Source organism: Hoplias malabaricus, chromosome 1 (genome assembly GCF_029633855.1).
Source record: "Hoplias malabaricus isolate fHopMal1 chromosome 1, fHopMal1.hap1, whole genome shotgun sequence".
Taxonomy (NCBI): Eukaryota; Metazoa; Chordata; class Actinopteri; order Characiformes; family Erythrinidae; genus Hoplias; species Hoplias malabaricus.
Window position 1 is genome coordinate 72507048 of NC_089800.1, and position 23782 is coordinate 72530829.

At 39.6% G+C, this 23782-nt stretch overlaps 1 protein-coding gene across 2 annotated transcripts in view; it reads left to right on the forward strand.

Annotated features, from left to right (window-relative positions):
• The window catches only part of mdga2a (MAM domain containing glycosylphosphatidylinositol anchor 2a), a 177812-nt gene that overhangs the window by 58643 nt on the left and 95387 nt on the right, over positions 1-23782 (forward strand). Inside the window, exon 3 of one of the 2 annotated variants that reach the window (XM_066673053.1) lies at positions 22106-22280. The exons of the other annotated variant lie outside the window; for it this stretch is intronic. Coding sequence (XP_066529150.1) covers positions 22106-22280 — 175 coding nt within the window. The remainder of the gene's footprint in view (positions 1-22105; positions 22281-23782) is intronic. 2 annotated transcript variants of the gene reach the window in all.

A 23782-nucleotide genomic window follows, 5' to 3' on the forward strand; every position in this document is an offset into this window, starting at 1 on the left:
GAAGCTTGTTGCCTGAAGGTTTTGTAGCTATTGCTGAGTGGGAACAGGAGGTTCCTGTGACTATTTTGAGGGATACTGGGGCTGCCCAGTCTTTGTTGCTTAGTGGTATCATTGAGTTGTCCAGTTGCACTTCTATGAAAGCTTCTGTCTTAATAGAAGGGGTAGCAAGAGAGTATCTCTCTGTTCCGTTACACAAGGTGTTTCTAAGTTCGAATGCTGTGACCAGTGAAGTGGTTTTGGGTGTTGTGCCCTCCTTGCCAGTTAAGGGTATTAGCCTGTTATTGGGGAATGACCTTGCTGGTGATCAAGTTTGCATAACTCCAGTGGTGAATGAAACTCCATGTATTGATGAGAAAGAAGTTCTGGAGAAAGAGTTCCCTGAAGTTTTTTCTGCCTGTGTGGTTACTCGCAGGCAGTCTCGCCTAGTAAAGGCCAGAGCTGAGCCGCAGTTAGCCGTTATTACCACTGAGGTATCATCTAATAGATCAGATGAATCTTTTGTGGCCCTATCTGATACTTTGTTTGGTAACCTACTGGGGGAATGTAATGATAAGCAGTTTAGTAAAGAAAGGTTGATTGAGGAGCAGAGTCGAGACCCTAGTTTGGCTACACTTAAGGAAACTGCAATGTCTTTTGCAGAGATACAGGTAGTAGCTGAGGGGGTATATTGGCGTGACGGCATTTTGATGTTCAAGTGGCACTCACCGAATTGCCCAGCTACGGAGGACTGGAGTGTGAGGGTTCAAATTGTGCTTACACAATGTTTTAGAAATGAAGTTTTGTGTTTAGCCCATGAATCACCCATGTCAGGTCATATAGGCATTTGGAAAACCCAAGAAAAAGTTATGCAGCATTTCTGTTGGCCTAAGTTGCACCGGGATGTAGTGGAATTTTGTCTTTCTTGTCATGCATGCCAGCTGAAAATCCCATTAACCTCATTGTACCCATTGCCTGTATATGAGGAATCATTCACTCGGGTCCTTATTGATTGTGTAGGGCATTTACCTAAAACAAAAAAAGGAAATGAATATTTGTTGACTATAATGGATGTAACCACCCGTTTTCCTGAGGCGGTGCCTTTAAAAAAACATCAAGGCTCGTACAATTTTAGAGGCTTTATTGACCTTTTTCTCTCGTTTTGGATTGCCCAGAGAAGTACAGTCAGACCGTGGGTCTAACTTTGTATCTGGTGTTTTTCAGGAGGTAATGCATGAGCTTGGCATTGATCAGATAGTTTCTTCAGCTTGGCATCCTCAGTCTCAAAGTGCCATTGAAAGATGTCACCAGACATTAAAAATGATGATAAAAACATACTGTACACAGTTTCAAGGGGATTGGGATTCTGCAGTATCCTTTTTGTTGTTTGCCATCAGGGACACTGTTAATGAGTCATTTGAGCTGGTGTTTGGTTATGAGGTACAGGGACCCCTAAAGGTGGTCAAGGAAATGTTCCTGAAACCTTAGAATGAAGGTACCTTATTGCAGTATGTGTGTATATTTCAGAATCGTTGGTGATCAGCATGTGAGGTTGCTAGAGAGAATTTTCAGAAGGCACAAGGACGTATGAAATGTCAATATGACAGAAAGTCAGTAGAGCGGTCATTCGCTGTAGGGGATAAAGTTTTGGCACTTATGCCAATACGAGGCAATAGGAAGGATCATGAAGGTCAGTGATTGCAATTATGTGATCAGTACTCCTGAACGGCGGATGAAAACCAGGCTTTGCCATGTCAATCTGTTAAAACCTTATTATTGCCGCTCAAGAGTGCCTAATATTACTGTGCCTGCAGGTTGCTCAAATGGGCTTAACCCTGATGGACATTTGAAGGGACTGGTTACTGTCACTGGGGCTGAAAATAGACTGGTGGAGCAGGATGATAGTGGGCAGGGGGAATTAGTAAGTGTTCATTTGAAGAATTCTGAATATTTGCAGGAGTGGTCTAAACAGTTTGCTCACCTGTCATTGGAGCAGCAGAGGGATATTGAGGGTTTGGTTCAGGAGTTCCCAGATTTATTTAAGGATTCTCCTGATTTAACTACACTGGTTGTACATCATGTGGATGTAGGGGATGCTAAGCCTATAAAACAACATCCTTATAGGCTGCCTCCTGGGAAACTGAAGCTAGTGAAGGAGGAGTTGGCTTATATGGAAAAGATAGGAGTCATTGAACCTGGTAAGAGTGACTGGAGTTCTCCAGTAGTACTTGTTCCGAAACCCGATGGCACATTTAGATTTTGTGTTGATTATAGGAAGATGAATCAGGTCACAAAAAAGATGCCTTCCCAATACCAAGGTTGGAAGGTTGTATAGATTGCATTGGAAAAGCAAAATATGTTTCCAAACTTGATTTTTTTAAAAGGATATTGTCAGGTGCCACTGTCGGATCGCGCTTGAGAAGTCTCTGCTTTTGTAACACCAGAAGGTTTAAATTGTTGCAAAGTTCTTCCTTTTGGAATGAAAAATGCCCCTTCAACCTTTCAAAGGTTGATGAATCACATTACAGCAGGTTTATCAAATTTTGTTATTTATCTGGATGATGCTGTAGTTTATAGCGAGTCATGGCAGGATCATGTAAAGCACCTGCGAGAATTTTTTCAACATCTGCAGAATGCTCAGCTGGTGGTTAACTTGCAAAAATGTGAGCTAGGAAAAGGTCAGGTGGTCTATTTAGGGCACCAAGTTGGCCAAGGGAAGGTAATTCCTAGACAAGCAAAGGTACAGGCCATTTTGGATCTTCCTAGCCCAAAGACCCGTAGGGAGTTGATGAGGGTTTTAGGCATGTGTGGGTTTTGTCGGCCGTTTGTTCAAAATTTTTCAGCAGCAACAGAACCATTGACACGCCTGTTGAGAAAGGATGTAAAGTTTTACTGGACAGAAGTGTGCGCTAAAGCTTTTGATGAGATAAAAGCAGTATTGGCATGTCGTCCAGTGTTGGTGGCTCCTGATTTTAAGGCTCCATTCAAGCTAGCTGTAGATGTATGTGAGGTGGGGGTAGGTGCAGTATTACTCCAGTCAGGAGTGTTGCAGGCCAGTTGCTTACTTCTCAAAAAAGCTTAATAAGCATCAGAGAGCTTATTCTACCATAGAGAAGGAGACATTAGCAATGGTTTTAGCCATTCACCATTTTGAAATTTGTGTCCAGTGTTGCAGGTGATTTAGTTGTATACACTGATCACAATCCTCTCATCTTTTTAGCAAAGTTTCAAACATCCAACCAGAGAGTATTCAGATTCAGAGTTTAGTTCTACAGCCATATAACCTTGTAATACTGCATGTAGCTGGAAAAGACAATGTGATTGCAGGCACGTTGTCTAAGATGTCTGCAGTAACTTGAGAAGGGAAGGATAGTAGTACCACGGTGGTACAGATGGTTGTACGTTCTACAATTCCCACATTTTTTTTTGAGTGGTTAAAAGAGGAATTTAAAAATTGGAAGTATGCTGTTTAAATAGTTCAAGTAGAATAATATTTGGATAATATTAGAATGAGTTTATATCTATTTATAAAAAAAAAAAAAAAAAAAGTTAAAAATGGTGAGGAATTATTTTTTTTTTTTCCTTTTGGGGGGGAAGAATGTTAGGAAGTAGGTCACATGGTTAGGGACAGCCACTAACATACAAATGGAGCACAGATGACTTACCTGTGATCAATAAAGTGGTCGCTTCGCATTGGATTGGATTTTGGACTGGATTTCTATGGCGTGCAAGGACGCTGCGGTCGGTAATTCCCTTTCCAGTCTCATGAGTGAATCCTACTCCGATGAGCGTCGTATGTGAGTTTTGTTATTTTCCTCCACCAACTAAAAACCAAGAAAAACTAAACTGAACTGCCTAAGGACGGGCGTCGAAGATGACGGTGTCGGTCGACTACAGCGTCATGAAAATACTGCAGTTAAAGCAGAATTGACAGAATTGACCACGGGTAAGTTGACTCCTCTCTGTGGCTCCCGACCTAGAGTAACGCACACAGTATAGGGCTGAAGTTCACGTCCCTTGCATCATGTAGGGATAGAGTTTATGCTATGAACTAACCTTTAATTGTTTTCCCTTGACACGTAGATTAGCTAGTATAGCTTAGCTGGCTAACTGAAAGATAAGTCAGGTTACCATATGGGATTGTCTGACTTTGTTTTTTTAGGGTAGTTCGTAACATGTCGTAAGTTACACAAAAAAAAAAAAAACAATACAACTTGCCTCCATCGCCCACAAGTCTTGCCAAGTGATTTTCCACTTCTCTAGATTCTCCAAGTGAAGCCACTGGCCTTGTTTTGCCTGTGATGCTTCTGTTGCGCACCATGCCTCTTCCTGCTTGTTAATAAATCTAGTTATCGTTTGTCTGCTGGTGATGTGGCCTTACTAAAAGCTTTCCATGAATCACCTAAGCCAAAGGCCTGCTCTTCTGAATTGGCATTGACCAATCACATCCTACCGCTGTAATGAGATCTGGCTGCCTGCAATACCACTTGCAGTTTCCACTTTGTTCCTGCATTTGTGACTGATGCTGAACCACTGTATTATTTGATCCTGACAAAATCACCTCCACTTGCTGCTTTATTTGACCTAGTGCTGGAATATATTGTGGCAACGCTAGCTCCTTTGCTTTATCCTTATCCACATTGAAATGCTCCTTTTTTCCATCTTTTAAACACCCAGATTTCTCCTAACCAGATAAGGCCTTCACAAAATTAAATATATTCCTAATGAATGCTACCCTAGAGCATTGGTCTTCTCAACACACCAACTGCTGAACTCCACTATTTCAGTTAGTTTTTATCATCAACACGTGTCAGTGTGCACTGTCAGGCTGCGCTGTGCTGAACTGCAACTTTGCGACATTTGTACTGACAAATATGAGGCTCAGCACAGCCTGATGGTGCATCCCCCATGGTAATACAATATACCTTGTTAACATTTTGAGACTGTATGAAAAATGTGGATTCCACCCATCCCTAGCATGTATTAATACATTGCTGTTAATCATAAGAGCACAAGTCTGTAATGGATTATGGATTTTTTTCCTCCATATCCCTGTGTTGCATTTTCACATGAGAAATTAAGATCTCTTATTTGTGCTTTGTCAGCCACAGCTTACTTCATTTTTTCACCTCACCTTCTCTCATGTCCTCTGAATAAAGCTTCCGTATCTAAGCCCCTGCATTCCAATGTGCCGTTATTCCTAACCAACAGCCATTATACATGTAAACAAGTCTGCCCACCTTCCTCCTCAACAAGTGATTAAATGGATATAATTCTTGGAATTTCACAGGTTACCTCACACTTGTGCTCTAGATAGAGCTGTCTGCCTCCTCCTTTTAGGAAAGCAAAGACCACCCTTTTCATGGTGAATTACTGCAATTACTGTAGTCATAGAAGGTGGGTGATGCTAATGTTTGAGGTGGAGTGAAGGTCAGCAACTATATTGTAGGATGTTTTATCTTTTCACTCTGGCAAAAGATATAGCTTTTCTGGGTACTGGACTCTCACTGATGATGCTAAGTGCTCTGGGCTCTACATTCTAGGTCCTAGGTTCAAGGTTCAGGTTCAGGGCTATGGGCTAGAACTGAGATGCTCCATCCTCTCTGGGTCTGCATTGCTGGGCAGATGAAGAGGGGTTTTGTTGTAATGTAGGTCAACCAGACAGGAAGTCTCATGGCTCACAAGGCCAGGTTTGAATTTGCTGCACTTGTCTGACTGGTAGGGTGACAGTGTACACCATACATGTATACACACACACACACACACACACACACACACAGACACACACACACACACACACACAACAGTTCCTGTCATGCACTCTATTTGAGAAGTGTTCTAACTGTGCTGATATTTGACAATAACAGCACATTTTTTTTCACAACCAAAGTATCACACTGCTGAGCCGTTGCTAACATCTCTCTTTACGCTGCAGCTAACCTTTTTATATATTTCAATTGTAAACTCCCAGTAAAATGTCTTCAGTTTACTTTGAGGGTATACACTGATAAAAATCATGTAACAATTCTACAGGTTTTTGCGGTTATAATCAAGTATGTTTAAACTTGAATGTCGTTAGACCTGTTTTAGGGTCACCTGTGTACTGTAAAAAGGTCATAGAAGGCATTACCACACACTCTGGATAATTGAGTAGGCAGTCACTTGGCCTTGTTGCTACCTGATTTGCATGACCAGCCCAATTGCACAGTGCATGCACAGACCTTCATGAATGTAGTTTATAGCAACAAAGAGAAGCTTTATATTCAAGAGTGAGTAACTTAAATAATAAATATGAGTTAGCGTTTCCTCACTGTCCGTTACAGTTTTAAACAACTGGAGAACCTGCAAAGTGTGTTTATTTACATTTTATTTTTGATTATTTTAGGTTAAAATATTTTAGGGTCTGTAACTTGTGTAAATGGCTGATGTTGCACTGCCGTTGGATTTAACAGACAGCTCTGCACAGAGAACTTTAATGTCTTTGGAGATGATACAGGTTTATGGTTTATTAGCTGAGAGTGGTGACTCACAGGTTAGTTAACTATCAAGATACATTGTGGCATCAATAAGGGAGTCCAACAGATCCCGTCCGGTTCGTGTTTGGCTCCTTGACACTAGAGGGTTTAAAACATTATTATTATTATTATTTTTTATTTGAAGGAGCTCTTGTAAATAAGGAAAATAAAACCAAAGACTAAGCCATGACTAAGGAGCTTGTGTCAAATATAAGTTCTCCTAACAAATATACATTCATTCATTCATTTGTCTGAAACGGCTTATCCTGTTCAGGGTCATGATGGGTCCAGAGCCTACCCAGAATCTTTCACAGGGCAACACACACACACACACACACACACACACACACTTATGGACACTTTTGAGTTTCCAATTCACTTACCAATGTGTGTTTTTGGACCGTGGGAGGAAACTGGAGCACCTGAAACCCACATGGACACAAGGAGAACACACCAAACTCCTCACAGACAGTCAAAGGTTGAACCCACAACCCCCTGGTCGTTGGAGCTGTGTGACTGTGACACTACCTGCAGCGCAACTGTGCCACCCCTAACAAATATAAATAGAACGGAAATAAAATGTTGATTTCTGCTTAAAACCTTTTGCTTTTCTGTGGAGTTTTTAAGGCTTTTTACTGCAACTCCTCAGTGCAAGCACTTCCTTATAAGGCAGTAATTTGAAATTAATGGCCAGAATAAACTTGCATGCCCTCCCAGTTTGTGAACATTTCGTATTCACTGATGTACACAAGTTCTACTAAAAAAAAATATGGTGTTTACAGAGTGTTTGTGAATCGAGAGCTTTCAGGAATATCAACTTCCTCAAAAATTATGCACAGTTTACTCATGTTTTTTATGAAGGTTTCATGACTAAGGCCCACTGGTTCAAATAACCGTGACTCATTACTTCTGGCTAATATGGGATCATGGTGCTGTGTCTGGTGTTGTGGCGTTGAGAGGCACACTGGTGGTGGGTCTTCTGTTCCTGTGTCCTGTGGAAGCTGAATAAATCCCTCAGATTTGATTTAAATAGCATTTTTCACAACAAGAATTCATCACAAAGCAACTTTATAGACATCTGGATCCATCTGAATGATTTATCCTTTTAATCAAGGTTGTATAATCTTACAAACATTCTTGCATTCTTGAGTACCTGATTTAAAAGACTGAATGTGTAGTTTTGGTTTATTTTGTGTTTACTGGTCATGCTCGGTCCCCACAAGGCAAAATATGACTCAAATTACTAAACTAGTTTAACTTAAAATTGTTTAAGATTAATGAATCAGCCAGTAATCTAAAATGTTAGTCTTTCATTCTGAAGCCATGTAAAGTCCTCTCTGCATAGTTAACCCTACAGTTTATTTAAAAAAAAAACCTTTTTATTTCATATATTATGTTGTATTTGGGTTAAAATGTTTTATTTATATGCTATGCTATGGGCTGTGGACCAGGAAACGTTTTATTTCCAATACATGTCTTTTTAAGACAATTAATAAGGACGCTATCTGAATGCAATGTTTTATCCTGACCTCTGTGGGATTCCTAGGCAGGTTTTTAGGTCTAAGCTCTACCCTGAACCCCCGGGGCCAAACACCAACAGCTCTGCCGTAACCTCAGGAACAAGTCAGAGCACAGGCTCCTCCTCCTTTGGGAGGTAACTAGAGATCCAATGATAAGGGCTCTTGCAGAGAATTAATCTTCAGTAGGAGTATAGGAGGAGTCAGTAAGAGTAACCGTAAGAGTCAAGTTCGGAGTTCAGTCGAATGGAGTTCTGATCTGAGATTAGTTTATAGATCAGAAATTATAGGACCATGGACGCTGGCATTCACACAGGAATGAGCACTTCACCGAGCCATCTTATCTGCCATTCAGAGTGCCAAAGAACCAGCCAGCCCAGATTGAGAACTTCCAGGGTCCCCAAAAGACTTGAGGCCTCCATCAACCAGGAGTTGCCACTCTTCAGAGCCCCGCCAATAAGCCTGGCGTGACAACCCCTCAGGTTCCCTGACTACAGAGCTGATAGACAGCCAAGGACCTCCACCTCAAATCGGAACTTCATTTGGAGCGAACAGCTGTGAAATAGCTATCCTTTGGTGATCTGGTAGGCTCTCAAGTGTGCTTTCATGGGTTGAATGCCAACTCAAATTCTTTGATAAATTTTTACATCAATTTTAGCTACTAGTTATAATTTACCTCTTAAGTCACAGTTAAAACACTCCACATATATTAATCGCCTTTCACATCGCACATCATGTAAGGGTTTTGGTTTGCCAATTAGCCCAGTCTATGAAACTTTAATAATTAATCCCATGTTCTGAATGTTATTGTCGTCCAAATAAATAACTTAACTGTATTATACTATTGTGCTGTGTTTATGTGTGGAATTTGCTCATTAAACTTGTGTGTAAATCTGAGAAAAATACCCCATTCTTAACCCAGGGTAATTGCAAATTCAAGTTGTATATTACCTGCTCAGTGGATCAATCATAGTAAGATAATCAAATGCTGGGGTGGCACGGTGGCTAGGTAGTGAATAAGTGGTTTCAGACAATGAATGAATGAATAATTATTGCTGACACTGCTACAAAATAATGGTAAATTCCCACACAACTTAAGAAATGGAATGTCCTATCCGTCTGGCACCCCCTACCAACAAACAAAAACAGACAAAAAAAGCAGACTTCTGTATGTTTGGATTTTCCCCAATCCAAAGTGGCCAAAATGGTCTGTTGTGTTTTTTTCTTTCTTTACTGCTATATTTTTAAATGGGAGCTTGGTTTGGTTGTGCTGTGTATAACCGTTACTGTGTTATATCCGTTTATATATCTGACGCATCAGACGAATGGGCATACACTCGTCTGTAAGCCAGTACTCTAAAATGTATGACTACTGCATTAAAAGCAAAAGAGTACGTTATTCCAAACATGAACTCTGTTCCTCACAAAAAACTAAACTGATGCGTCACAAAGCCTGAAGGACCCAGAAGCTATTCACACACAAACAAGGCAAACCAGCTCTTACATTAGGTTGTCTGCGTCAATCCATTCATTAGTAATTCTCATGTTTGTGTAGAGTGCTTGAAAAAAAAAAAAAAAAAAAAAGTATTAAAATATTATCCCAGTGGATCTCCGCCATAGGCTCTCAATTTTCCAGCAACACGTGAATCAAGTCAATAGACCAATCAGGAGCCGATTTGTGGCGATACTCCTCCAAGAAGGCAGGATATAAATAAAACCATGACACACACAGTGTGAGAGACAAGGCAGGAAGTTTTATTTGGAAACTGCAATAAAAAAAATAAGTATGTTTTCAAAGTTTATATATATTTTTTTCCTTCACTGGCTACCCTTTCCCCCACTGAGACCATTTAAACACAGAAGGGGGTGTGAGGGAGGCTGCCTCACTCTACAGCCAGTTAGGATGAAGCTCCCACCTTTCAACACATCTGACCTTAAAGGGGAACAGTACTGGGTTAGAAATAAGAGTAAAGATCATAATTAATCTAGATAAATCAGAACAAACAAAAAAGCCTGTTGGGTGAGGGTAAAATGCTATTTGGAGAGGTGAGATTATTTTGTCAAGGAAGGTCAAAAAAATGTGTAGGGTGTTGCCATTAAGCATAGATTAATTTTACTGCAAAAACCAAAAATTTAGAATTTTCCCTATGGAGAGCTCTGGGTCTTTGGAGATTCCAAAAGGACACTTGCAGAGGCCACCTGTACACTGTCTACTCCAACTTGAATAACTTCAAATCAGTAGGAAGAATGGACATGAACTCTTCAGTTTGTAGTCACTAACATCTAGATTATAAAATGAAATTTAGAAAAGCGCCTAAAATATTTTGTTGTTTTCGTCATATTTTGATTTTTGATTGATTTTTGAGTTCAGTATCTTTTTAAATGTTGATGGCTTTTTAGTAATATTACTTCATAAAATTCATTCATTCATTATCTGTAACCGCTTATCCAGTTCAGGGTCGCGGTGGGTCCAGAGCCTACCTGGAATCATTGGCTGCAAGGCGGGAATACACCCTGGAGGAGGCGCCAGTCCTTCACAGGGCACTTCATAAAATTGCCTCTTGTTTATGCACGGCCTCAAGATTTGGGTATGTAATGTCAGGCAAAAAAATGGAAAAAGGGCCAGGAGTGTTAAGAGGTTAAAACTAGCATGAGAAAGAATCATGACAAAATTGTGATTGTGATCCTAAAAAAAAAAGATTTGTGATAATGTATTTTTGCCCACCTCTACTTATAGTGTTTGTGGCAGAACTGAAGATGAACTTCAAGATAGGGTCAGAATACTCTTAATCTATGAATGAGTGTAAGTACTACATTAGAAATTATGTGAGCAGCCACTTTTGTAATAATAATCAATTGCAAAAAACAAATACATTACATTTGGACTTGGATGGGACAAAATTAAAGAAATGTTTTTTAATAAGTTATTTTACTTTAGCTTGTAGTTAATGCTATGCAGGTTTCTTGAAAGACAAGTATTTTGACTTTTTACAGTTTTACATTATTTTGAGACAGCGATAAAATGTCCTGCTGTGCTCAATAATTGCTATAATTCAGTGCGCTCTACCCATATACACAGGATCCTTCAGGTTACTTGGACATATTGACTCTTGTTGCTCTTACACCATGTAAGTGGGCCCCTCTCTCCATCAATTGCATTTTTAACTGATATATGGTGAGTTCTGCATTTTCTCGCTTGTCAGGATTTTAGGGAATATTTAAATTCTTCCAAGGAGACTGCCCAGAGAGATTTTCTTTTTGTCAGAACTCTGACCAGATCTTGAGCTCAAGCTGGAAGGGTTGACTACAATTCCCAGAATGCTTCTACTCATTACATCACAACTGACACTGATCACATGACTGGTGCACTGGTCCTCCTCACCGGACTACTGATTCATAACACCTGTTTCTCATTAAGCCCTTTGTTCACAAGGACTCTTTGTAAAGTGTTGCTTTGTCCCAAATAATTCTGTGTATGCTATTCTGGTATGTTTTTCCCTTTTTTGGCCTTGCCCTTTTGTGCCATTGCTTTTCTCCTTCTTAGCAGGCCAAGCACCAAAGGTGCTGGAGCCCTATTGTTTGTGTTATTTCTTCTTTTCTTTAGGAGTTAGAGCACTACAGTTACAATTAAAGACTAGTATCCACCTCTTGCTTTGTATACTTTGATTGCTCCCTTTCCCCCTGTTCTTCAATGTTCAGGACCCAAAATGTACCCCCATCAAGTAGAGTAGGTATAATTTGGGTTTTGGAATTTTTAAACCCCCTCAGTGTCATGGCTGGTCCGTGAATAGTTCACCAACCAAACCCAACCTGCCAAGAGTGTCCTGTGTCCACTGATGAAGGACTAGAGGACAACCAACAGAAACTTTGCAGTGACAGATGAGCTACTGTCTCTGACTTTATATCTAGAAGGATATATTAGGATCAATCTCTCAGAGTGGACACAGAGTTTAAAAACTCCAGCAGCACTGTAGGCTGATCAATTTGTATCAGCACAACACACACTGACCCACTAACACAATGTCAGTGTCACTGTAGTGCTGAGGATAATCCACCCCCAAATCATATCTGCTCTGTGGTGGTCCTGACCTCTAGGTAAGAATCCAGGGACAAGTTCATAATCAGATGTGTGTGTATAGTACACTTAAACTCCTGTGCTTTGTGCTGCCTCTGTGACCCAGCCCCCCACCACATTTCTGCAGACTAGAATATCCCCCACTCAAATAGAACTTCCCCTCCCTCTCACACTCCATATCTTCAGAGACACCAGAACACCAAGGACCACATTTAAAACACTACAAAACTGCTCCAATGTGGCTTCTGTCTCAGGACAGGTTGAATGCTGACACATTGGGTGTCTTTGGGCAGATTATTTGTTGGACCTTGAGAATTGCTGCTTGTGGCTATATTTTTATCTTATCTTATTAAAGCCTCTTTTACTGTACTTTAGTCTGCAGGTGTTCCTATTCTGTTCATGTCTGACAGAATACTTCACCTCCATGGTGGTCCAAGGGGCACCTAAGATAGTTGGCTGTCGGGTCACTCAAGTTGACATCATCAGGTGCAAACTCAAGTCACCCAGTCAATCAGACAGCAACAAAATGAGCAGCAATTATAAATGGCTCAGATATTGGCTGGTATTCATAAGCTCACAAGTCAATGCCAAGTTAGCACTCAAACCATTAATCCTGTAGCTGCTAGTGTTTCTAATGCCATCTGAGGGTTTCCCTGTTAATAAGCCTGACAAATTTAATGGCTCCCCTCATGTATGCAAGGGTTTTTTGTGGCAGTGCTCTGTATATTTTAGTAATTCAGTACTAATGTGGTACTCAAAATGCTCTGGATTGGGCTACAGCTGATTGGGGGAGAATCCCGACACTGTTTTTGTCACACCCTCGTGAAAGAAAAACTCAAGGAAATTGTAGTGGAGTTAGTTATTTAATTAGTAAATAATTATTTGCTAATTATTAATCAATCCGCTGGTCGGGTAATGCACATAAATTTATTTATTTGGGTGGCACGGTGGCTTGGTGGTTAGCACGTTCGCCTCCCAGCGCTGGGATCTTGGGTTCAAGTTCCATCTGGGTGGAGTTTCCATGTTCTCCCCGTGTCTGCGTGGGTTTCCTCCGGGGGCTCCGGTTTCCTCCCACAGTCCAAAAACATGGAGGGTAGGTGAATTGGCTTCTCTAATAACTGTCCTGGTGTGTGAATGAATGTCTGTATGTGTGAGCCCAGATATGGATTGGCGCTCTGTCCTGGGTTAAACCCTAGTGCCCGATGCAGTCCTCCAGGTGGACGGTCGTTTCTGGTTGAGAGTACGCTGTGCGCGTTTGGCTGCCGCTTCTCGCCTGTGTGTGTGTGAATTGAGCGTTCTGAGCAGTGTAGATTGTAAAGCGTCCTTGGGTGTCTAGAAAGGCGCTATATAAGTGTAACAATAATAATAATTTAAGTAAAAATATGCAATTTCTATAAATTAAAAGAGTTTGTGGACCTGGAGTTACACAATTTAAATGAGCAAATTCCACACATAAACAGAACACACTAGTATAGAATAGTTATTTATTTGGATGACAATAACAGCACAACAGTAAACTAATTAAACTTAACTAAACTAAAGTTTCATAGACTGGGCTAATTGGCAAACCAAAACCTTATATGATCTTTAATAATGTGCGATAAGAGGGAATTAATATATGTGGAGTGTAAGAAGTGAGATTTAAGAGATATAAGTAGTAACTAAAAGAGGTGTGTAATGATGAAATAACTTAAATTGGCATTCACCCTGAAAGCATGTCTGAGAGAGAGCCTTACTGTACAAAATGGTGTTTTTTCATGGCAGCCTGCCTTCTCGCTGATGTTGGGGGGTGCGGTGGCTCCTAAAGTGGGTCTGCTGGGCTCTGCGAGCATAGTTGGTTCTGGTGGTGAAGAATTGATTTCTCAAGCCTGGCAGACACCAGGATTTCTCATCTTGGGCTGGCTGTGTTTGTTGACACTTACTGTGGCAGTTCCAGCTACTGGATGCGTGCCTCCTGGATGAAATGCCAAGCATCTGTTGGATTTCTAATCATTGGACTGATCTATGGCAGTCTACTTGCTTGGCCAAAATCAAGTTTACAAGCCGTTGATCAGTTCTAGCATGGAAGCTTTGTGGAGCAATAAAGAAATGAATAAAAATAAAATAACACAAATTACGATAAACAAAAATACCCTTTCTTTCTCTTTCTGAAGAAGGCACAATACTTAAAATGAAAGCATTTCTTTTTGGAGATTTTCTTGGTGGAGTTGAGATTTTCTGAGAGGAGGGGATTGCAGTTGTAGATCTTCGAGTCGATTCTCCTTTTGTTGAGTCTAGACTGTTGCTATTGCTGATTCATCTCTCTCACTCGACTTGGTACTGCAACTTGACTCTGACTATGACTGAACACTGGCTGCGCTGGCCTTTCTCAAGAGTTCTGTAGGTCCCGCCTCAAGGGGGTTACCAAACATTTGGGATCTTTATCCAACTGTACATCAAACCGAGCATCGCTCTGAAAATACTTTCCACACGCTAACATAGTGAGTGTGCCTATTAAGGGGTTAGACCCTCATTTCAGCTCTAATTGACTAATTGTCTAATTGACTCTGGCAGCTGAGCTCAACATTTCCCAAGGATCTCCCAGTGCCACTCTGTGTGTTAGATGGTGAGCCTGTGGACACAGGACCTGTTTCTAAGATCACTGACCCTGTCAATTTGAACATTTAAACTTTCTGGTCCTCAGCACTTCATATTTTCCTATAATTATAGGATTACCTTGGCTTGAAAGATACAACCCTAACATTGCATGATCAGAACGTACCATCATTCAATGGTCTGCGTTTTGTAGAAGTAACTGCCTTGAGGGACTCACCCTGTCCATTAGATCCAATACTATAGAAAGTTCCCAGTCTGAGTCCATTGTGATTCCCCGTGAATATAATGATCTCTCCAAGGTATTTAGTAAAGTTCTACTAAATTACCCACCGCATCATGAATATTATTGTGTTATAGAGCTAATTGAAGGAGCTGTACTTCATAAATCTTCTTACAAGAGGAGAGTATCATGGAGGAGAATGTTCAGGAAGCTCTAGAGCAGGGATTCATTTAACCTCCTACCTCTCCTGCAGTATAAGGTTTTTTCTTAAGAAGAAAGATGTATAGACCATGTATAGATTATCACACTCTTAATGAGATTACTAATGTTCACATAGCCTCTTTGTCCTATAGCCTTCACTCTAATGTTTTTTTAAACATTTTTACTTTTTTTTGCATCACAGTTAATTGCAAAGTGAAAAATAACTATGTACTTATTGTTTTGAGTGCAGACTTTTTAAAACAATCAAGTAGTAATAAAGACTGTGATGTGAGCATGAGCAGGAATCAGCATTCAATCTCCCGCTCAAGACTTGTTCGATGGGCGTGTGGATAATTTTGGTGGCATCTCATTTTGTATTTTGAAATACAATATAAGGTAAGTTATCAAGCAAGCAAGAAATTTCAATATATGAATTTATCAATTTAATTATGAAGTCACAACATGGCATTCTTTTGACTATTCCATTTGTGTGACCTAGGTTACTAAGGAGTCTTCATAGGACCGTCTTACCGAGGACACTTCCTACCTCAGCTGCAGCCTAGGATTTGGAATGCAGCTGCAGTTCTCTCTGGTTTGTTTACATTCTGATTCTCCACAACTTTTAAAGTGGAACGGTAAGTTTGAGACAGAAAACGATGTTGTTTGAATGTGGCTGAAGATGAACTTGTTTGTAAGTTTTTAATTCACTATTTGAATAATTACAAACTCATTTGTAACTTGAGAAGTTCTGTAGCACTTTCGGTTTACTCAAATTACTAATCCGGTTTACTCTTTTACAGACACTGGGGATTTGTAGACACTTTAGACCTATTTCTAGTGCAAACAGACTGGAGAGCAGCAAATAGTGAGGAAACATCTGTATTTTTATAAAAAAAAATGTTTTATTAAAATTTTGAATGTCACATTTAACCTCATTCACACATTACAACATGCACAAATCAATGTGTGACTAATTACACACATTTTTGTCCTTCTCAGAAGTGGATGCGCAACTGTTGGTGAGCTATTCCCTGAAGCTGGCCTAAAGTTGGCCGTCATACTAAAGGTAAGCTGCCAGTAGCCTACAATGGTGCTTGAAGAATTGTGAACTTTTTAAGTTTTTTAAATATTTCTGCATAAATATGACTTAAAACATCATATTTTCACAAGGGTGTCATAGCCCTGAAAACAATTATTCACATGCATTTGCCATTCACACACTTACAATAGTATTGAGTATTCTCTTTATCTACTTTTAGGACTTGTTTAAAAATCTAATGCACTCTAAATCTAGTATTGAGCAGGCAAGTTAAGTGTATATTTTAGTTAAGTGTAATATTTTTCTTTTTCATCTTGTTTATTCACATTGCGTTTTGTATGTAATGCCATGAGCTAAATTGTTTAAGGGCTTCCAATGTTGTCAACTGCTAAATACAGTTGTCTGAGAAGTGACACCTTTGTGTGAAAGGCTGGAAGGCAGTGTAGGCAGAACAGATGATATAGCGACAAACGGCCATGCCTATCAACATTTCCCTGTGTTTTTTTTTTTTTTAAATACAGGATTCTGACAGTGAGGCCTTGGCACAAGAGTCTGTTGGGGTGCTGACTGTCTTCAGTGAAGATGTCTCTCTCTAAATCATCTCCACCTTGACCCACTGTCTACTGCCAACATTGTTGAGGGAGGTCTTGTAATGGACATTCTACAGAACATACCTCAAGCCATGTGCCTCTTGTTAGGGCTGGCATGTGCTTTGCACTTAGATTACCCTAAAGGCACGGAAAATATTTTCAAGTTCATTCATAGTGTGATGCTTGGCTTGGGAGAGAAACCTCCACCTAAACTGCAAATTTAATCTCCTCCTGAGTTAGAATGTATAATCAAGAGTGATGTTTAGACAGCTCACTTTAGACACTAGATTAATATCCTTTCTATTGTTGTGTTAACTAAATTAAAGTATTCCTTTCAGATGAACAGCCTTGGGTTCACCAAGTTATGTTTAGATGCTGTCAGCGTATGTTACTTTCATATATATATAAACAATAAAAAATACTAATAATTGAACTTTATACTCCCAGTACTTTGATTTATTATGTAAATGGGCTTATTCTAAACAGAATGGAATCTTTTTCAATTCATGTTTAATGGATGTATATGATAATCAAGAGGACTGGATAAAGTTCTTAGCCCAGACCTCCCTTATTTGTTCAGTGACATGTTTGACTCCTTTTCAGTGTTTTGTACTCTGTCAACCTCTGCTAGCCCCTTGGGCTGCTACCCTCTCTGAAGTTCCAGCAGTAAATGAATGGATGAGATCTTTTCACTATTTTTGACATTGCTATTTTTGACTATTTTTGTAGCCTTGCCCCTTTTGAAATGGTTGTTTTTTAGCTTTTGTCCTTGGACTATTTTTCTGTTTTTGTTTTACCCTTTCTTATTAAAGCCCCTTTTATTATACTTGAGTCTTCAAGTGTCCCTATTGTTTTCTCATCTGACACGTTCTTTAAAGTATTTCCTGTGGATTACTACTCACTTGCTCTTCTTCTTCAATATCTCCAATCTCCAATATCTCCCTCAGCATCAGTACTCAGGCATTGAACAGAATGGCATCATTCCTCGTACGAAACGACTTCAAGTCTCGGGAAAACTATTGTCATGTCTCAGAACTTGTGTAATTAAACCTCAGGCTTCAGAGCAAATGACCTCAGACCAAACTCCAATAGAAAAAAGGCTTCCGACCAAATGGCATCAGACCAATCTACCTTGGTGAAAAAAGCCTCACACCAAACTCCCTCAGAAAAAAAAGCTACAGACCAAACTCCTTCAGAAAAAATGCTACAGACCAAACTCCCCCAGAAAAAAAAAAAAACGGCCTCAGCCCAAACTCCCTCAGAAAAATAGACATCAGACAAAGCGGCCTCAGCCCAAACACCCTCAGACAAAACAACATAAAAAAAAGGCTTCAGAATATGCAACAACAGTACCGCTGTCCATGCCACTGACAACACAGCCTCTCATTTTTATTTTCAATATTGGACACACATTAGCATTTCCAATGTCAGTGTTGTTAAAAGGGAGCTCATGACAAGATTTCCACTTTTATTCCTTCTCCAGAGAACACAAGTTCAAGACTACACTTTTGTTTTATTTTTATTGTTCGTTTAAACGATCCAAAACAGCAAAAATAAGTCACTACCCACCTATAGAGCAGGAACAGTGCAATATCCTCATTTCAGGTTATGTTTTTTTAAAGTTTGGGGGTCTATTTGTTGTCTTAAACACAGATGGCTTCTCTGTACTGTGAGTAGGGAGAGAGAACGAGAAACTTTGGATTTTTAAAAACATTAGAAACATACAAGCTGACTGAAGAGCTAGCAAATGTGAGGAAACATCCTCAGAATTTTATAAGAAGTGTTTTTTCATTAAAATTACACATGGACAATAACACAGGGGAAAAACTTATCTTCAAAAAGAGGACACTGCAGAAAAAGATTGGAAACATAATTACAGCAACATTGAAAACAATAGTTTATAAGAAAAATAGTCTAGAAGTGCATACTAAATACTGTCCTGGTCTCAGTATATGCTAACATCTCACAGTTCTGGGGATATTAGTTTTAATTTTATTTTCAACATCTGTAAAGCTGCTTTGTGACACCATGAGGTTGAAAATAAATGTCTTGACTTGACTTAAATTTAAGTGGCATAAAGGCTCCTGTAGACAAGTTTCTAAATGAGAACTAAAAGTATTTGAAAGAATCAGTAAAACACTGTTACGCTCCTAGATTTCATTTTCGTCATGAGTTAATCTACATGGACTTTTAAGAACTTGTAAAGTTGTTGCAATTCATAATTCAATATTAAACATTTTTCCTCCATTGCAGACAATTCAGTGGCTGTTTTAAACTTTATTCCCAAGATTTAAAAATGTATTACACATCCGTAGTAGCATGTGAGAAATATTTACAGCTGGTTAGAGAAAGTAAAATCAGATATCATCTGGTCAGGCTGGGGCTGCATTTTATTGACAAGTGTAAATAAAATCTATTTAAAACTCATGTTAATCCCAGGTGTAAGCAAACCCTAGGAGTCAGGGGATGATCATCTGGATCTATTAATTTTTTTGGGTTTAAACCTAAAATATATCCAGGTTGCAGCAAAACAGTCTTTTGTGCATAATTTCAATTGGCACTGACTATATTTGATTTTTTTTTGTTTTTAATCAGTTAAATGTTCTAAACATATTAGCTTTGCTACATTTGCAGCAATTAAAATGCATATTATTATACTATTAGAAAAATTCATAATATATAGTTTAACATATACTTGCCAATTAAAGTCCATGCTGATGCTCAGATAAGTGTGCAGACAGAAAGAGTTTGAAGGTGGATTTATTTATCTTGATATGAGACAATATTGTTATAACGTCACACAACTCCAGGGTCCTGCAGTTGTGAGTTTGAATCCTGCTCCAGGTAACTGTGAGGAGTTTGGTGAGTTCCCCTGTGTCCATGTGGGTTTCCTCCAGGTGTCCTGGTTTCCTCCCATTGTCCAAAAATACATGTTGGTAGGTGGACATGCTACTCAAATGTGTCCATAGGTGTGAGTGGATTTGTGTGTGTCAGACCAGCACAGTACTGTGTCTGCCAAATGATTCTGGGTAGGCTCCAGACCCACCACGTGAATGAATGAATATTGTTATAATAATAATAATAATAATAATAATACATATTACCCGGGATGGCTTCTGGATTTGGCACTGCTCACAGTCGGTTTATTCAAAATCTAACGTGGATCTGTTTCTTTCTGTTTTATTACCATGCAGCAAATTAATGCATATTATGTTTATTAGATTATTCTTGTCATGACTATGGAGAGGAATTAGTGCCAAATTAAAAAGCAATTACTGCAATAGGACAATGTGAAATGCAATCCACACGTCATTGTTTTTCAAAACTAATATGAAAAATGTGTGCCAACATTAAAAGCAAAACGGCTATTACATTGTTTTCACATTCCTTGACCTCTTTACTGAAATTTTAAAAATTGCATGTAGAATTAGTGTCAGAACAACTATATTGTTTTACATCATGAGGTACTTCAAAAATAAACCTCTCACTAAAATGGAATACACGTGATATTACTTTTAAACACAGACGTGTTTAATATAATATAATATATGATATAATATCGCTCTGTCTCTTACCAGAAAACAAAACATTACGTGTCGATTTCCATTTAAAGAATAAAATGCTGAATTCATATCAGAATTGAACACAAATGACCGAAAAATGCAATTAGCTTAACTGTATTTTATTCCACTGTGTGGCACTGTGAACGTGCCAAAGCAGGGAATGCATTTCAGCTGAGAGCATATGGAGTAAGATTATATTAAAAAATAAACGTGTGCATGCACATCTACATTCGTACATAAATACATAATTTGTACACGAAGGTTTTGTACGAATACGGCTTCAAAAATATACGATTGTAAAGACTTACGCATACGAATCATTACGGGTACTGCCCCAAATTTGGAACGTAGCTCTTCAAGGGTTCTAGACTGTGGTTCATGGATGCCAGGGGTGTATCTAATAACACACACACATACATACATATGTATGTATAAAATATATATATATAACATTTATTTGATTTTTAAAGTCAGTCAGCTTTGTTGTCATCACAGAATTAAATGTAGTTTCTCCAGGACATGGCACTAACATTACTTCTGTTTAAAATCAGCTGTAAGTCTTGTTGAGCAAGACTTGTTGCTCTCAGCGCCGCCGCAAAACAAATCCCTGTAGGGGGGACTAAGACTCCATTGGCTGCTGCAGTGAATGAAGCACGGCCAACTCTGGCTGCTCATTGGCTTAATAAAAGTGACAGCCAATGAGAGAGAGCGTTCTCTGTTTAGAAGTTTTGGAGTATCCGCCCCTCCTTCCGGCTGAGGAAGAGCGGCGTTTCTCAAACAAACAATTCGTTACAAGTTTCAATGCGATGCGCGGGAATGTGTGTTTGTGCGGAACAGTCAGAAATAAGTGTGTCCGCGAACGTGAACTCGCACGCGGGGAATTAGCTTTGGCTGACTGGCCCGAACAGACCCAGCAGCCATGAACCACAGTGTTTATTAAAGAACACTTGAAGAACCATGCCCCAAATTTGGTAGAGGACTGTGATTGAATAGTGATTTATTTTCAATTTTGGCATGAATACATCACTGCTCTCAGCTGAAATGAAATCCCTGCTTTGCATTTTGCGTTGGTATATTCACAGCGCCACAATACAATACAGTTGAGCTGATTGTGTTTTGCGGTGGTTTGCATTTAATTCTTTAAATGGAAATCGACTCGTATTGCTTTTTTTCTGGTAAGAGACAGAGCAATATTATATCAGAGTAATGAATATTTGTTTTTCATTATGGCACGTTTTCCGCACGTCTGTGTTTAAAAGTAATCTCAGGTGTATTGCATTTCAATGAGACGTTTATTTTTGAAGTACCTTACGATGTAAAACAATACAGTTGCGTATTGATTACATTTCGAGGTGATTGTATTCAATTATGACACTAATTCAGCGTGTAATTTTTAAAATGCAAATCCTCGTGTATTGTTTTTCGGTAAAGAGGTCAAACACGTGAAAACAATGTAATAGCGGTTTTGCTTTTAATTTTAGCATGTATTTTTCATATTAGTTTTGAAAAACAATGACGTGTGTGGATTGCATTTCACATTGTCCTATTGCAGTGATTGCTTTTTAATTTGGCACTAATTCCTCTCCATAGTCATGATATTCTCATTTCTTTATCAAAACATTTTCCAGTGTTGGGATCCAAACAATAGTTTTGTGTTAAATATGTGTCTGTCTGGGACTAAATTATGGAACCAATTCAGTTATATATCATTATGTACACCCAACTGATATTTCACTTCTGTTGGATCTGACATGCTGACCATCCTGTTGACATAAAGCCTTTTTATGGGCCCTCCTGTCCTTTTTCTTTTTCAGATTCGATGGACCAAGACAGCAGGCAGTGCCTCTGACCGCTTCCAGGATTCAAGCGTGTTTAATGAGACGTTACGCATATCTCGCATCCTGAGGCACCAGGGCGGCCGCTACTACTGCAAGGCAGAGAATGGTCTCGGCTCTCCTGCCATCAAATCTATCCGAGTGGATGTATACTGTGAGTTAACAAGCCCTTTTGTCATTTGTCATTAGTCAAGATCCAAGTAGCAAATCCTTTCAATATGGTGTGGGGTGTGCAAAGAGGCTGTATGTGGAGATTGTGGAGGGTACAATTAGCATATTCAAAGGTCCTCACATACGCAGGTAAAGCATGAACATTCTGGCTTTGTGGAACACACCTTGGGCAAAGTTTTTCAGTAATTCATTCATTCATTGTATGTAACCCTTATCAGTTTAGGGTCACGGTGGGTCCGGAGCCTACACAGAATCAATGGGCGAAAGGCAGGAACACACCCTGGAAGGGGCGCCAGTCATTCGCAGGGTGACATACACACACACACACATATATACTCACACCTATGGACACTTTAGAGTCACCAATCCACTTACCAACGTGTGATTTTGGACCGTGGAAGGAAACCGTAGCCCCCGGAGGAAAACCCACATGGACACAGAGAAAACACACCAAACTCCTCACAGACAATTATCCAGAGCAGGGCTAGAACACACAATCCCAGGACCCTGGAGCTTTGTGCTTCCTGCTGGGCCACCGTGCTGCCCAATATAGAATATTATATCTCCAAATATGGCACAACTTAAATAAAAGCTAATATGTGCCCTTGAGGGTTCCACTAGAAGGGCAGCTGTCTGAGAGATGTTGGAATTGTTACACACATGAAAGGAAATGAGGAGTCTTCATACGTGTGTGAAGTTTAAAACATTTACTTCTTCACGGGTTCACTGAAAACATAACATAGTACATGTTTCATCAGCTCTGAAAATGTGGCTGTACACAGCACTCTAGCAATGCAGTAGCTTGCATAGGACCCATGAGCTGAGCTGTACTAAGGCTATTCCGGTGTCTGCCAGACGTAAAATATAACTCAACACAATTGAATAACTCATAGACGATTACAGAACGCTATCACAAAGAGTTTTCTAACTTATTTCATTAGCACAACACACTGTGTCTCTCAAAGATCATGGCTGCTCATTCGAGGCACTGATACAGGTGGTTAACTCTTCCCCTGCTGTGTTAAGCGGTACTGGTTCCTTCGGTTGCACATTCACATTCACTTACAAAGACAGTGTATATCTAACATTCGCAACTCCGAAGACTCGATCATTTATAACCTGCATTCACTGCTATAATACAACTCTGCTCACCTGAAAACATAACATAGTACATGTTTCATTAGCTCTAAAAACGTGGCTATACACAGCACTCTAGCAATGCAGTAGCTTGCATAGGACCCCTGAGCTGAGCTGTACTAAGCACCTGGTGATTAACCCATTCCTGTTATTTGTTCCTCATCAAAGCATTATGCCATACTTTCTAGTGCACAGTGAAAATACAAGACAAAACAAAATACATGGGGGGGGGGTCTTATTTTTAAGCCAAACATGAATTAGTACCCCACAGAATGCTATGGAATGTAATCATAATTTACATTCCAATGACAACTAGCCTTCCCACTGCTTGTTTTCCATGCACATGAC